The 17,493-nt window shown below is 33.4% G+C and overlaps 1 protein-coding gene and 1 long non-coding RNA gene across 2 annotated transcripts; one reads left to right on the top strand and one right to left on the bottom strand.

Annotated features, from left to right (window-relative positions):
- Positions 1–376: 376 nt before the first annotated feature.
- Positions 377–12,409, bottom strand: LOC106128286 (uncharacterized). Its single transcript, XR_001228434.1, has 3 exons — positions 12,320–12,409; positions 8,946–9,038; positions 377–542 (listed from the first exon to the last, which is right to left on the bottom strand). It is a non-coding gene; the product is annotated as an uncharacterized LOC106128286 (long non-coding RNA).
- Positions 3,506–17,245, top strand: LOC106128276 (facilitated trehalose transporter Tret1). Its single transcript, XM_013326586.1, has 8 exons — positions 3,506–3,666; positions 8,865–9,094; positions 12,339–12,509; positions 13,314–13,466; positions 14,542–14,668; positions 15,471–15,706; positions 15,959–16,153; positions 16,455–17,245. Exons 1-8 carry the CDS (start codon positions 3,582–3,584, stop codon positions 16,716–16,718), a joined length of 1,461 nt encoding a protein of 486 aa, XP_013182040.1. The 5' UTR covers positions 3,506–3,581; the 3' UTR covers positions 16,719–17,245.
- Positions 17,246–17,493: the final 248 nt, after the last annotated feature.

Below are 17,493 nucleotides of genomic sequence, written 5' to 3'. Positions count from 1 at the left end.
AACTGAGCCCTCGTGATTGATTATGGTCTAGTCAACACTAAATAGGGTAGACTCCCGTGTATGACCTGATGACGAAGTATTGTAATATATGATAAACCAGGTCAAATGATAATATTCCCAATGTATGAAGCTGGGGGGATACCCTTGCTGCAAGAGTAAATATTTATCACAAGATATTGATAAAGAAGCGAGTGATTTTAAGTTGAGGGAAACGTCCTTATTCTTGAACATATCCTAGAATGTTTTAATTTTTTTTTAATTTAACTTTACATTAATGCGTTTGTGATTTTTTGTGTAGGGTCCATTGTTAGTGGTACAAGAAAAGATATAAATTCTTTACAACAAGAAAGGAAAATTACATTTTATTGTTGCTCAGCCATAAGTCGCCCACTGGTGGGCATAGGGCTCCCCCAAAGATCGCCACGATGACCGGTCCTGTGTGCATCCAGGATGCTCCCGCAACCTTGACCATCGATCCATCTTGCGGGACGCCTGCCCGTGGCCGCTACTCCAAGACTTTGCGGCCCCATCGACCGTCCATTCTGCGGGAAATATAAATTTTATTAAAAATTCTAAATTCCTGTATTTTATTCAAAGTAAAATCGAACAATGAAAAGAAATTTCATTATTGTTATGCAAAAATCAAAATATAAAATTTCTATCTATTTGTATTTCGTCCTAGCCTGCAACATGTCCGAGAGTATTATGAAAAATCTAGTTATAAATAATAGCCTATGTACATCAGGGATAGTGTAGCTTTGCAACAGTAAAAGAATTTTTCAAATCGGTTCACTTTCGGAACCATTTCAATGCAAGCAATCAAATCTTTATAATATTAGTAAAAACAAATAAAACCTATAGATACCAATAACCGAACATCACCTCACTACATTTTTACGCAAAGAATATTTTAATTTCTGTTACGCGATAGCGAATCGTTTATAAAATAAATTCGTGTATTGAATCAGAATAAGACTGCACAGGTAATCCCCGAGTTGATTTTCCCGTTCACGCAAAAGGCAACATGCGTACCCATTTACGAAACAAGTGAGTGAAAACATGCTGTCATCTTTTTCATTATCTTTATTAAAACAGAGATAGCGATATGTTTTTGTAAAGCGTCGATAGTACAATGTTTATTTATCAATTAGTGTTTTTAAAAAAAATATTGAGTGCTCTTTAAAACCTCTTTAAAACTATTGTTCTGGACAAGTTTTTTGTGACGATGCAATCATACTAATATTATAAATGCGAAAATTTGTATAAAATTTTATTAGAAGATATCTCCAGAACGACTGAATGGATGTCCATTGATTGCACAGATGTAGAAAATACTCCGAAACTAAACATAGTCTAATTTTTTTTTTAAATTTCTCGTGGACGAAATCACAGTCTAAAGCGTCTCATACAGTTTAAATTGTTGCAAATAAAAAAAAATCTGCCTCCATGAATCTTCTATTTAAACTAGCTGTCGCCCGCGACTCTGTCCGCGCGGGATTAATGGATGTTGGCCGATTCTCAGACCGACTCAATATGCTCACAAAATTTCATGAGAATCGGTCAAGCCGTTTCGGAGGAGTATGGGAACGGAAATTGTGACGCGAGAATTTTATATAAAAGAATATATCTTTAAAACATAATTATCTTCTCTGTGACAAAAAGAGATAACAATATGTTTTATATTGTTATTTTAGCTGTGGTATCTCATAACGACAGACAACATTAATAAATAATTTTATATGAGAAATATTCCTTATTTATCTATATTTTGTTCTTTTTTAAAACCCCTTCTTTTGTTTTAAACCTATCTTTTTACCGACTCCTTAGAACTAGACAATGTATATTCGATTCGAAGCGATTTCATAAAAAACTTCAAAAATATTTAGAACTATGTTTCGATACGAAAAGCGTCAGTGGCTCAGGGACACTTGACTTGTAATCTGCAGGTCCTGAATTCGAATCCCGCCATGTACCAATGTGTTTTTCGATTTACATATGTACATTTATCCGACGTTGTTACGGTAAAGGAAAAGCATCGTGGTGCAACCTGCACATATCTGAGAAGAAATTCAAAGATACGTGTGAAGTCAACCTGAACTGGGCCAGCGTGGTTGACGTGGTTTACCCCGGTGGGGACGTATAGTGATTGTCGCGCGTCAATTGCGTACATTTTTGATATTCGTTATGGAATCGCTTCGGAGCGAATGTACTTTGTCTAGCTCCCCTGTAATCTCAGGGATTCCCTACTAATGTAAATATTTATCAATTAAATTACCTCTTATTGTCTTTACTACGTGCAAAACACAAAACATAAGTACACGTAAATAAAATTTTTGTAGTATTACTTAGGTGTAGCTTCGGGGAAGCCCAAAGATTACTTAAAATTACCAACTTGTCGCCAATTTTAGTGACATACAAAGAGACAAAATCCTTTTGTTTTTAATCACAACAAAGATAAACAGAACAATATTTTTTTCTCTTTATTTTTTTTTAGGGACTTTTGTTCTTTTGAACATGTCAGTCCCAGAACAATATTTAAGACATCTCAATCGATACTAAAGCATTTCTATGCGTGCGGGATTTACCATTGATTTCAGTGACCAAAATCTTTGTTTAAATATTGTCATCCCTGTCATGATCTTTGACAAAACATAAATCCTGTTTTAAACGAGAATTTTGGTCTCAGAAGCCCATAGTTAATGGTAGAGAATTGTTTATCATTCTTAATTAGTAGTGTTGTGTGCTTTATTTATTAAACTAGTCATTGCCAGACACTCCGTCTGCGTGGAATTAAAGAAAACTTAATTAGTATCCTATGTGTTCTTCCAGATTATGTTCTACATGTATACAAAATTCCAAAGAGATCCGTTAAGCCGTTTTAGAGATACCTTCTGCCAAACATCCATCCATCCATCTAAGCTTTCGCATTTATAATATTAGTAAAATTAAAGTATGTGCTCAATGTTTTCAACGTCCGATTACGAGGCCAGGAAGAAGTCCTCATTTACAATGTTTCTCGGAATTACATTTACATAGATATTATTGTTTCCGACAAAAGAAATTCTATGAATATTTTTATTGAAATTCCGATAGAAAGTTGAATTGTGAAAATATTGAATGCCCAAGAATTTTGTTGATATAACATCTGCTTAAGATTAATAATATTATCTGTGATTTGTAAAAAAAAAACTCATGTGCAGACAAAATAAGTTCGATTAAACGTCAAAATAATGATCTAATCATAATTAAGTATGGATGAAAAATGTAAAACCATTGTTTATTTTTAGTTGGAAGATTAGAAAAAAACAATATAACATAATGTTGGATCAACCCTTAGTTTGCCGCGGTTATAAAAGCGCGGGAAAACGTACATAAATGTCAGTGTACGAACGGCCGTTGCCGCGCGATTTGCGCCGAAGTTCCGTAATAAACCGGGATTAATTTATATTTTAAAATAAAAAAGAATACTGACCGCTTTTAAAATAAGTATTGTTTAAAATTAATTTATTGTCGTTATTTAAATTTAGAACAGTTTTATCGGACATTTAGCGAATTTACTTGTTTTTTTTAATTATTAAAAAATGGTGAATAAAGTGTACGAAGTAACGCCAAGCAAAGAAGAGAAGAAAGGAAGCAAACATAATCAAATATTAATGTCTATTGTTGGTAAGATTTCATTAATTCTACATTGTTTCTTTATAAGACCAATAATATATAACATACTAGCTGTCGCCCGCGACTCCGTCCGCATGGATATATAAAAAAAACTTAATTAGTGTAGCCCACCTATCCACATCACATCCATCTAAACATTCGCATTTATAATATTAGTAAGTTAAATTAAAAGCAGCTCTTCAAGGCATAAATTCGAAAAAAAATGAATAAATAGTATCCTATGTCCGTCTCCTGGCTCTTAGCTACCTCCTTACCAATTTTCAACCATATCGGTAAAGCCGTTCTTGACTTATAAATAGTGTAACTAACACGACTTTATTTTATATGTATATATAATAGATTATATTAGTCAGATTTAATATTAAAAAATTTAAAGAAAGACAGTAATTATTTGATATTGGCAAGTAATAATTTATGTAATTTTATTACTAAACAAATTTACAAATTATTACAAATCTTATTCGACGTAATGGCACGTAAATATTAAAATAATTAAAAACTAATTCTTATAAATGCCTATACATGTCTGATATTATTAAAAAAAAACATAATTTTTCACTTAAGTTTAACAGAGAACAGTATAAAGATTTATACTCCTATGTTTGTAACGAATAAACTCAAAAACTACTAAACTGATTTTAAAAATTCTTTTACTATTAGTTTTACTATTAGAGAATTAGTTTATTACTGAGTAACATAGGATATATTTAATATTGTTGTTTTTTTTAATACTGTCATAAAGACGTTACAAAATTGTTATTGATGAAAGCAATACTAACTAAGAAAAAAAAAATATTCACGAAATAAATTGCTCCACCTGTATTGCCGATACTGGTCAATTTGATAAATTTCCAATATCTATATATAAAAAAGGGTCTTGACAGACAGACGGACAACAAAGTGATCCTATAAGGGTTCCGTTTTTTCCTATGAGGTACGGAACCCTAAAAATAAATTACTGTTCGTTATTCTCGCTAAAACTCGAGAACTGCTGAAGGTTTAAAAGTTGAGAAAAAAATCGAATAATTGCCGGGAACTAATTATGTTTTTTTTTCATTCCACGCGGACGGAGTCGCTGGCGTCGGCTGGTATTTAATAATAATAAAATAAATATTGATTTATTCCGTAATTATTATAAAGAAAATATTTTTTTTTAGAGTAATCAATTTTACTCAACATAACCTTAAATATTTTTAATATCCTTCAAATTATTGGGGTTATTGACTTCTATTTTTCCGCGTATACATTTATATATAGAAAATCTATTTAAAAGTTACAACAAACCCTTGTGATAATAATGACAAAGATATCATTATTCAATTATGAGCAATCATTAACCGATAAAGATTGTGTAATTCTTTTTGCGATATAATGAAGTAGCTGTCACCAGCGACTCCGTTCGCATAAAGAAAAAAGAAATAATTAGTAGCCTATGAGATCTTCTACACTATGTTCTACATCTATGGCATTCAGTTAGATTCGTGCAGCCATTTTGGAGATACCTTTAAACATCCATACTAACATTCGTATTTATAAAATTAGTAAGACTTCTATTGATTAAGGTACAGCGGAGTGTAAGGGTAAAGAGTAAAAAAACTATTTTATGCAATAGATTTTTAACCTTTTTAATTTAAATCTAACACCAATTAATGGCAATATAATTGAACCTTGAACCCTTGAATAAAGTAGGCTCAACTTTACTATCTATTAATCCGAATTAGGTGATCAAATATCAATTTCTGTTACTAATGTTATTAGATGGATGGATGTTTGTTTGAAGGTTGCAATCTCACATAGGCTGAATGAACACGTAAGCTATTTTTTTTTTAATTCCCCACGGACGGATTCGCGTGCGACAGCTTGTGAAAACATGACAAAATGTTAAGTGGGATTAATTCTATGAACTCCTAATTATTTACAAACGCTAAACAAATTAGCTAAGTACATTTTCCTCATTCATATTTAGATGTACCTGTGAATCTAAAAATAAAGGTGCAATAAAAATAAATAATTATATAAAAATGGATGCGGCATTAAATTTGATACGTACTTTATGTTTTGTGTAATTTATTATTATTTTGAACCTTCTATTACATAAATTAAATCCTTATTATTTTAAAATAATTGAAAATTATGGAAATAAAGATTTAATTTCATCTAATTTGAGGAAAAAAACATACGAACAATCTAATCTTGTCTTATCCAAAGTATTATTTCTAACATCTATGGTCAATGGTCTATCGAGCCAAATTATTTGAAGGAGACATGTGGTTTGTTAGATCACGAGACATCTCTTATCTTTGTTGACAATAACATTGAATCGAAAAATAATTCAACTAAAGGCCGACATCTTACTAATATTTTATTATAAATGCGAATGTTTAGATGATTGTTAAAAGGTATCGCTAGAAGGGCTGCATGGATTGGCATATATGTAAAACATAGTCTGGAAGAAGACATAGGCTTCTATTTTTTTATTACGGTCGGAGTCGCTGGCGACAGTTATATGATTGAACTGTGACTTATTTACTTATTAATTGTCGTTATATAATAGTTATTAATAACAATTGAATTAAATACAATTAACTATAGAAATGCAAAACAAATTCGTGTGTAACATCGCTTTGTCAACGTCTGTTGAATTGGTTCGTATTGCTTCGGGTGACGTAATATATGTCACAGATCAATCGAGAACTTCGTCCCTTTACAATCAATCTAGGCGTATCGAATTTTACAGCTCACCGACACCACACCACTTGTAGAATACCATACAGACGCCTTCAAAGGACGCCTTGCTCGTCTGTCTCGAGTGACAGCTGTCAAAACTGACACATGACGTTGGCGCTTGAGACACGCCAATACACTACTTTTTTATAAATGTTTTAAGACGTTATTTTCATTGATAAACTTTTAATCTAATCGTTGGCTTCTTCAACCGAAGTATGCGACAATAAATATCTCGTATATTCTCTTAAAAAAAACTGTTGTAAAAAATATTTTAGTACTTGTACAAAACCATACTATGTTATTTCTATATTTCTAAACTTTTAATAAATTGCAGGTTTAATCTTATCTCATATAAATTTGATTTGATATTAAATATGCCTAGTTCGATTTGCAATTGGCGTAAGTCAACAATGACCGGTGACATGCACTATCTTTATAATTACGTCATCAATTGAATGAAGGATTGTTGTGACTAGGATCAAGATTGTTTACACGTATTTTTACTCAATATCGTATAGAAAGAAAAATGAAAAAAAAAAACATGTCCATTTTTTTTTTTAGTATTAATAGGCAAATTATCAAGCAGCTTAAATTCGATAAAATTGCGAGATAACCTACCTTAAATCGACAGGGGAGAAGACAAACAGAAAGAGTACATTTCACCTTCCTTCCGTTCTCTCCTCTTTCATCTCTTACGAGTATAAGGAAAGGATGGGAAGGTTAGATGATCTAAACTAGGCCTCCAGCACACTCATCATACGAAACGCGGAATGACTTCCACTTCACGCCTTTCTTCTTAAGATTACGTGGAATCCTCATTGTATTTATGTTTATTCAATGACGAACCTCCTTGATGGCTGCATACGGTACAATGAACTTCACAAGAAGGTAATCCCGTCCGTACTATAAATAGAATGGGAATCATAAATAGAAACGCAAGACTGGACGCATACCTAGGGTTGCCAGCTGTTTTCATCACGGACGTGTGATAAATCCTTTACAACCTCTTAGAAAATACAAAGACCAAGATGTCTAAATGTAACGGCATTCGAAATCCACATAGTAAGGGAAGGGGGGAAGTTTATAGGTAGGAGTAGTCACGTGATTAATAGACGATCTTAAGAGTTAGACTTTGTATTTGTCGTTAGCTCAGTCGTGTCCCTACCGAGGTGCTGGAACCTTCCCTAAGTTAGGGTTGACTCAGTCACGTCAGGTCCAGTGTGGCTGTCATATCTTTAAATTTATTCGCATTTAGTATGTGCACTTCACTTTAAGAACGTCAGATGAATGTACATTTTGAAAATCGAATAAAACGATACATGATAGGAATCGAACCCGGACCTATATGATAAGTGTACTTACGGTACTAGGGTTAGCTAGTGGTATTTACTAGATGACAAGTCAAAGTTTTTTACGCCCCCTGTGTTCGACATGTTATTTGATTGTTGGCAACCCTAAGAGAACTGGACTCTTAGAGCCAATTTTTTGCGTACGTTCGCATGCGTTTACCTTTTTATTGACCTAACTGTTAGCATAATTATACTCTGACTCACTTTATCTAAAGTAAAATAAATAAAGAAAAATAAGAAAAGAAAGTATATTACAGTAACTCTATTCAAACTTTCGTGAGACATTATAAACGATGGCGGCACCGGACGAATATACATGAATGTTTAGCTGTTTTTATATAAGTGTACTTAACCTGTCAAGCAATTAGCAACCGGTCACAATTGCTTGAACATATACAAACCCTTAGTAAGAGCTTTTATCTTTGAATTTCAAGAACTTTTTTAAAACAAATATATTTATAATCAGTATAGCAGTTCACAGATATTTTGAAATCTCTAATTCGCGCGAATCGCTTTACAGAACGCATTTTTAAGTGTAGCAGGGTTTAGCGGGGCGCTGGTGGTCACCACGCAGCGCTGACCTTGGGCTGATGATATATTTGAAAAGGATTATATCACAAATACTTGAAATAGAATTACTGCGAACCAATCAAGGAAAATAAATTCTAATAAAACAACGCAAATATGATGGATAAAGATCACGTTTTTAGTAGCAAAAAATTTTTTTGGAGAAGCGTTTTATTTATATGATTAAAAATCATGCCTAAAGATGTAATGTTTAAAAGTCTGGTGTTAATACTCTACTGTATATAAATCAATCTTACTCTTACTAATATTATAAATGATATTGTTTTGATGTATGTTTATTAAAAAGAATCTCCAGAACGTCGGCATGAATCTCGCTGAAATAAGGCATAGATGTAGAACATAGGAAGAACACATAAATGTTTTAAACCCACGCGGACGGTGTCGTGGGCGATAGTTAGTTTAAAATAAGACTAAACTTAAAGACTTCACTTAACTTGTAAACTAATTTTCATACAATTTTCAGTAACCAATGGTTTTTCAGTAATGCTTAAATTAAAAAAAAAACTCATAGTATTTTTGTTTTAGTGTGTATGCCGATCTTAGCGTATGGAACAGCTATGGGTTGGATATCACCAAACAAGGCTCTACTTATGGGTGAATCCTCACCTTCGGATGCTCCGCTTTCCGAAGAAGATGTATCCTGGATGGCTTCCATCATGTTTATCTTCGCACCAATAGCTGTCTTCATTTATGGAGTAGCTGCCGACAAGTTTGGAAGAAAAAACGCATTGTTATGCGCCTCTCTACCAATTTCTGTGAGTATTTTTAACCGACTTCAATAATCAATTCGTCGGTATTATTTTGTTCGGCGATAACTCCGTCCCTAGTGGTCCGATTATCATAATTCTTTTTTTATTCGAAAGGTGTTGCGTGTCATTTGGTCCCATTTGAAACATTAAAAACTATCCAGTATTTTTTTGTCATTAACTGGTACTAATAATCTTTTATGGCTTATCTAAGGATAGACATAGTAAAGTTTAATTTAAACTAAGGAAAGGATGGGAAGTGGATACTTTCCGGATGACTGGATGTATGGGAAGGGAAAATATTCTCTTTCTGTGCATCCTCCGTCAATTAAAGGTAGGCAACGCATATGCAGTTGCGTATGTCTATGGGCAACGGTCGCTTTGCTATTCCAGCGATTTCAGGTGGCCGTTCGTTTGCCACTTTATGATATAGAAAAAAGTTGTGATTGAAAAAAAAATAGTTTAGAGTATTAACCTCCTTATACGGCCCGTCTCGACAATTTATTTCGAATGAATTAGAAGAAAAAAATAAAAATCATTTTCCGACCGATCTCAAGGATCCAATATGAATTTCTGTCAGTAGTCGATTCTAAAGTATTTTAGGTTATATCTTTAATTTGTTTATTGTAACCATAGCGTCGGTAGCTCAGGGCACTTGACTTGCAATCTGCAGGTCCTGAGTTCGAATCCCGCCTTGTACCAATGTGTTTTCCATTTACATATATACATTTATCCGGCGTTCTTACGGTGAAGAAAACATCGTGATGCAACCTGCACATATCTGAGAAGAAATTCAAAGATATGTGTGAAGTCAACCAACCCGCATTAGGCCAGCGTGGTTGGATGGCCTAGTCACCCTTAACTTAGTGTAAGCTCCGAGCCCCTTAGAGGGGACCTATAGTGAGTTTGTTCGCTGGTATTATTATTTAAGTTAAATCAAATATTCACCTATTTATAGAAGATTTCTATATTACAAAATTTTCTTGAATCGAACCCAAAACTTACACAATACAATCTATCAAACCGCGTGGTAGAATTACTGATGATTACGACTATTAAGGCGGCTACACACGTCACAATCCAGATAAAGGTACATACACACATCCGCATCCTTACGAAGAGTTGAGATAATATGACCTATTCCATGTGACATCGCTATGAGCTGTCATATCTGAATTTACTATGTTCTTGTATATATTTTAATTCATATTACCTATCTATACTTTCTTCGGTCTTCTACCTTTTTAACCATACAAATTCAACCTTAAAAGCACTTTTTGTTTTCTTTTACCCTGGCAAGACAGTCATAGACTTTATTATCTTTTATTTATATTACTTACTATCTTACTAACATACAAGATACTTACATATTTTTATACATACATTTAAAATTAAAATACATTAATAGAAATAATAAACTTGACGAATATTTAAAACTATTAAGATAAGTAAAACAAATTCCAGCTTGAAAGCTTTACGCGTTTTTGAGAAAAAGGTTATTGTCAGACGGACGGACAACAAATTTATTATAAGGGTTCCGTTTTTTTCCTTTCGAGGTACGGAACCCTAAACATTAAAAATTACATTAATGACTAAATTCAGAAACTATGTGCAATTGACTAAAAAATAAAAAAACTAGCTTTAGGTACACATATAAAGTCACCTTTATATTCCGTTGAATCTTGCATTTACATATTACGTGTCAACTAAAGGCGCCTTCACACATTAAGCATTTATTCACCAGACATTTATAATTGTAGGGTTCTAAAATTAGCCAACACGCATTGCATTTAGTAGAGAATGGCTCGCTTTGCGTATAGTTCCGTTATACTAAGACGTTTTATTGAGACGTGAGTTTGCGGAGAAAGTCAATAGCCCTTTCGATTCCAATCATGCGCTTTTATAAGGCCTATACACACGATCCCTGGCGATATTACGAACTAGCTGTCGCCCTCGACTCTGTCCGCGTGGATATATAAAAAAACTTAATTAGTGTACCCTATGTGTTCTTTCAGACTGTTTTATACGTATGCCAAATTAATCGAGATCCGGTCAGCCGTTCTAGAGATATCTTCAAACACCCATCCATCCATCCAAATCACATCTAAACATTCACATTTATAATATTAGTAAGTTAAATAAAAAGCAGCTCTTCAAGGCATAAATTCGAAAAAAAATGAATAAATTGTATCCTATGGCCGTCTCCTGGCTCTAAGCGACCTCCTCACCAATTTTCAGGCATATCGGTAAAGCCGTTCTTGAGTTATAAATAGTGTTACTAACACTTTATTTTATATATATAGATTAAGTAGATAAATGGATATTGTACTTTCATAATTTGTATAGCAAATATACAGAAAAAAATAAGTGCTAATATTTTTCAATCTATTAATAATATTAGAATAAAAATTATTATACAAACTTTCGTTTTAAGTACATCCTATAATTTGAATCTTACAGTTAGAAATGCGACGTTTAAAAAGCGTCTGTTATAAATAGTGCATACGCAGAATCTATATAGCCTTAATACATTTAAAATTAAAACTATAATAAATGTAAATATAAAAAATTCTGCTTAATATGTTGAAGATATCTCCTTCAAAATTAAAAGATTAAGAGAACTAAACATAGATTTCAAGTTAAATAGCAACTAATAAAAACAAATTTCCAAACATAACCTCAAAATTCTTAAACAGTCGTGTGTAAAATACCTTAACAGTAAAACTACGAAATAACGCGTGTTTAATGGATAGAAACGTCCGGCGCCTTGCAGTATTTACTAGCCAGTCTAATGCTATAACGGTTCATGCTGTTTAGCATCTTTTAAATTAAACCGATACCTCAAGACAGTATAATGAACAATGAAAATCGTATAAATTCCCGTTTAACAAAATAATATTAACACAGTTTATCAAAGGTAAAAAATAACTGAGATTCAATACTGTTATAGCGCTTAATATTTTAACAATACATAGGAACTCGAAGCTTACCTTAAGTTGTTAGAGACTAGGACGTAGTCAATGCTGGCCTAATGCGGGTTGACTTCACCCATATCTTTGCAATTTCTTCGCATATAAGTGCAAAAAAACACGATGTTTCCTTCACCGTAAACGTTGGATAAATGTATATATATCGAAAAACACATAGGTACGTCGGGTTTCGAACTCTGGAACTGCATATTATAAGTCAATTGCTGAAACCCTGAGCCACTGATCATATAATTGTTATATTTACCTCGATGTTTCTTCTCCAGCTGGGTTGGGCTATCAAATTGATCTGCACTCACCCGATAGCATTAATCGGTGCACGTGCACTGATAGGCTTCGGATCTGGCGGCGGTTTTGTCGTCTGTCCGCTCTACGTCAAAGAGATAAGTGAAGATAGCATCAGAGGAATGACTGGAACGTTTGTTATATTCTCTCAGGTAAGATTACTTCTTACATTTATAATTATTAAGTTTAAATAAAGACATTGGCACGGGTGTTTTGTTAACGCGCTAAAAAAAAGCGTTCGAAATGTCACTAACATTAGCGCCGAGTTTTATTATTGTGGCAACCCTGGAATTGCAGAGTAATTTACTCTTTGAATATTGTTAATTTTTAATCTATGATTAACCGTTAGGTAAAAAATAATATAAATAAGAATAATATTAGTGGGCTTTTAATAACATAAATGATTAAAAGAGAACAAAATATAGACATTGCAAATACGGCGAGAAAAAAGCGCTCGTACGAATGTGTTCTAATAGTTTTAATATTAATGTATCCTTAACTAATGGTTAAGGGGAAGTCCAACTCAGTTATGTCATCTTGTTTAGTAAACGCCTGAACTTTGCTATTGTTTATTTTATTACAATAAAAACGGTTTTCCTTGTAATTGTATATACGTTGAATACAATACAAATAAATATAGTTTGTATAAAGAGTTTGTAAACTTTTTGGTACTATCAATTAAATTAAACACTGATTAGAACTTTATTAGCTGTCGCTCACGACTTTATCCGCACGGAATTAAAAAAAAACTAATAGCCGACGTGTTGTTCTAGACTATGTTCTACATCTATGCCAAATTTCAGCGAGATCCATCCATCGAAACATTCGCATTTATAATATTAGTAAGAAGTCGTTAGAATTTTTAAATCAATGCCCATGTCTTTTAACCTTATTCAACCGAATAATATAATAAATGTTACGTGTATTATAAAACATTAATTTAAAAATCTTTACAGACAGTTGGCAACCTTGTGGTATTCGTACTGGGCGATCTTCTACCATTCAACACGGTTCTTTGGATACTTCTAGCAATACCCTTGGTTCATTTCTGTATCCTACTGAGGCTGCCGGAGACGCCGTCGTACTTAGTCAAGTGTGGAAGAAACGAGGTGAGTACTGACATCAGAATTAAACTTCAGTGAACAGTAGATTTTCGATGGCTTCTATATATATGTTTGAAAGAGAGTCGGTGGATCTTGTAATCTGCAGGTCTTGGGTTCAAATCCCGCCCTGTACCACTGTATCTTTCGATTTACATACGTACGTAATGTGAAGGAAAACATCGTAGTGCGAACTGCACATATCTGAGAAGATATTCAAAGATATGTGTGTATTTAACCAACCCACATTGGGCCAGCGTGGTTGATTATGGCATAGTCACCCCTAAATAAGTGTTCCAAGCCACTCACTGTGGAGCCGATGATCAAAGTATCGTACTGTTTTTATTGTATACCGACATACAATAATCAAATGGTAAAATGAATAAATAATATTTCAATAACACAACATTATATGCAATTTACATTTCAATAGGAAGGAACTAGACTTCGCTTTACATTCATTTAGTTCATTTGAAGGCAATAAAGAGCATCATACAAAAGTCATGCAGCTCCATACATTTAATTGATTGATGTCAAGTTTCCCGCAACTCGTTCGCTATACAATCACGTCGTGATTGTTATTAAAGGCAAACACATTGTTGTGATACGTTTATTTACTTATGTAAAGAATATAATTGCTATTATGTATTTAAATAACATTTTTATTTCTTAAAAATTATTAATCCGTTGTTTACATATTGTTTATGGATTACCATCGCTAGCTCTATGGTTAGTGGTCAATAGCTTATGGTTAAGAGTACGGATTTTCGATCACGTGGTCCGCAGTTCGTATCCCGCCGTTCGACTATTGTCGTAAAACATATCCTAGCACAACCATAGAGCTTAGTTGGAATGGTACAAGAAATATTAGTAAATTAACAAAAATCTGCTATTTTATTTAAAAAAAATGGATTAAGGTGGATTTTAGATGTAGAAATGGATAGGTAAAGATTGGAAGAAACTTTCCAGTCTTCTGTGTGTATTTTGAAGATCCCCTAATGAAAGAAAAAGGCGCATATACACGTGACCTACACTTGATTTTGCTATGATGTACCCTTAAATAAATCCTGATATTTTTTCACAGGATACAGCGAAGGTGCTGGGTTGGTTGCGATCGCTTCCTCACACTGACAAGACGATTAGCGAGGAAGTAGACCGACTAATCATCGAGCAGACCACCAGTGAACTTAAGTTCTCACCGAGACTTTTGTGTGAGTTATTTTTCATCAGTAGAGTAGCAAAATACTGATAAACAATGGTTTCCGAGACGAAAATATCTGTGTATAAATACTGTCCAATATTCTTGATAAGACATAGGTATCAAATATGTTTTTAACTAAGATTTAGGTGTCAGAAACCCACAGTTGTTGCAGTGTAGTGTCAAAAATACAGAATATCGACCCCAAAAATGCTTCCCACAGTGGCATTGCGAATTCAAATTTGTCATTATGACGTCGTCGACCGAATGACACCACCAATTGACCCCTAGAGTGGCATTTGACACGCAACGAACACAAGCAACCGAATTACTTACCGACGCGAATTGAGAATAATGGCGGGGGCTCAAATATCAAGGGCATTCGCGTCCACTTCTCAATTGGCATAATAAATCTGTTTGCTGTATGACTTTGTCCCAATAGTTCCGTATTATGTTTGTTTATATTGATCGATAATAATTTTAGTGTACGTTTGGTGAGCACAATCTTATGGGTCTTCCGATAACCGAGTGATGTTTTTTAGCTTTTGACACCATGATGTGGTGATGTTTGACTACCCCTCTATTTAGGTATATAATCATGTGTTTTTTAGTACAAAGTAATACTCAAATCAAAGTATTATTATTTGTTTATTATGTATGCTAAATAAAATCCAGATAAACAACCATTAAGCACTACCACACATAGTGTTTAAGTGGAACCCTTAAGTGTAGGTTCAGTAAACAATACATTAAAGATACCCTTAGTTACTGCGACAATACTCAACTCATAACCTTTTAACCTTTCCTTGTTTCAGTTTCCGACAAAACAGCTGTTAAGGCATTCTGGGTCGCACTAATTGTGAACTTAACGCGTGAATTCTGCGGTTGTATAGCCGTTTTGGTTTATGCTAGTCATATATTTGCTGAAGCCGGGAAAGATCCTGACACCAGTATTGCGCTGTCACCCAACAAACAGTCAATCTTACTTGCTGCGGTGCAAATTATTGGCTCATTCTTGGCTTGTCAACTCGTCGATCGCGCTGGGAGGAAGGTAAGATATTATGAAGCTGATTTGTTCCCGCTAATTTCGAAAACTATTGAATCGATTTGAGTATTTCTTTTTGCATTTGATAACCTGATTAGTAAGGAAGGTTAAACGCTATTTATAAACGGAAGGACAATATAATTAATACGAAAAACAAAGTTGTAATATTTCAATGTTGCAGCGGAAAATTTTAAGAACAGCGCCATCTATTGCCTTTTGTAACACACATGGTGTTTCAAATTTCTCTTTTTTTCACAGCCTCTTCTAGCAGTAACCAGCGTGGTTGCTGGCTTCAGTATGTGCTTGCTGGGCGTATGGTTCTACCTGCAGAGCGTCGGCGTTTTGATGCCAGGCTGGGTGCCTATTGTCGCACTCTGCGCGTGTATTTTCGCTGATGCGTCAGGGTTACAACCATTGCCGTTTGTGATTATGACTGAGATGTTTAACTTCCAGGTAAGGCTATCTTTGTAACGGTGAATTTCCACTGTCGATACGTCCCTTAAAATATGCCATCCCTCTTCTTTCATTTGACAAAAAGAGATGGCAATAGTCGAAGATCGAGTTCTGTTTCTTTGTATTATAAAAGCAAGGTTCTGTAGAACATTGTCTGGAAGAACACACAGACTACTAAGTTTTTTATGTTCCGGGCTGACGAAGTCACGGGTGACAGTTTTCAATTTTGATGGATTTAATGTCTCTAATGAATAAATACTTGACTGAGTAAATAATAAAGTTATATTTTCTTTCTTTTCAGCTCCGAGGAACCGTGGCGACCCTCATCATGGCGATATCTCTTGGTACAGACTTCGCGTTACTAAAACTGTTCGCACCTCTAAACACGTGGATTGGATATCATTCAACATTTTGGATATTCAGTTTCATCTGTCTATCCAATGTCTTTTATTTAATCTTCTGCGTACCAGAAACTAAAATGAGAAGTCTAGAAGATATTTACGTTGATCTAGAAGGAAAGAAGAGAAAAAAAGGGGAGAAAGTTGTAGAAACGAATCACGTATGATTTTGAAGATTTGTAATTGGTTATTTTATTTGAAACATTTTCAATGTCATTTGCTCATGATTATTTCGTTTTAAGGTAATTTTAATGAGTTTACTTTAAGGAATTTTTTCCGTAACAAAAATGTAAAACATCTAGAAATCTGTTTTAAAATCATTTATTAAATAAGAAGACCAAAATATATACAAGACAGATTTCTCTTTGATATTTTCTTAGCATGTTTTTACCAGTTATGAAGTTTTATTGTCAACAACATAGTCTAGGAGTTACGTCGAATTTTCCATATCGATAATTATTTTGTCTTTTTATAATGTAAAAAAATAGATCTGTGCCATTCACATAACCTTTAAAAACCTAGGATATTTTTAATGGATACAAAATCAAATTAATTGCCATAAAAATTGTATTTAATTTAGTCAAGTCTTATAATAAAACCGAATAAGCTATCTCTTTCTACTAGTTTAGTGTAAAAATGAAAGATGATGTATTTCGGCAATATATTTCTGATTTTTTATATGGCAACATTTTGAATTGTCGCCTGTCAATTTTCAATTTAGAAATTATTCTTTAAACAAGAATTATTTTGCTAATATATTAAACTTTATATTATATATTTCATAGTATATAAAAATGTTTTTTGTTAAACTGCAATTGTATTATATTGTTATTTAAGGCAGCTATTAACAAACCACATTTATTTGTGATAATAAAAAAAATATTTGTACTTATATAATTTTTTATTTCAAATGGCAACCAAAAAGCGGGAAAAAATTAAGGA

Source organism: Papilio xuthus, unplaced genomic scaffold (genome assembly GCF_000836235.2).
Source record: "Papilio xuthus unplaced genomic scaffold, Pxut_1.1 DF829758.1, whole genome shotgun sequence".
Classification (NCBI taxonomy): domain Eukaryota; kingdom Metazoa; phylum Arthropoda; class Insecta; order Lepidoptera; family Papilionidae; genus Papilio; species Papilio xuthus.
The sequence above is the reverse complement of the archived record's forward strand: the minus strand, read 5'-3'. Positions and strand labels throughout refer to the sequence as shown.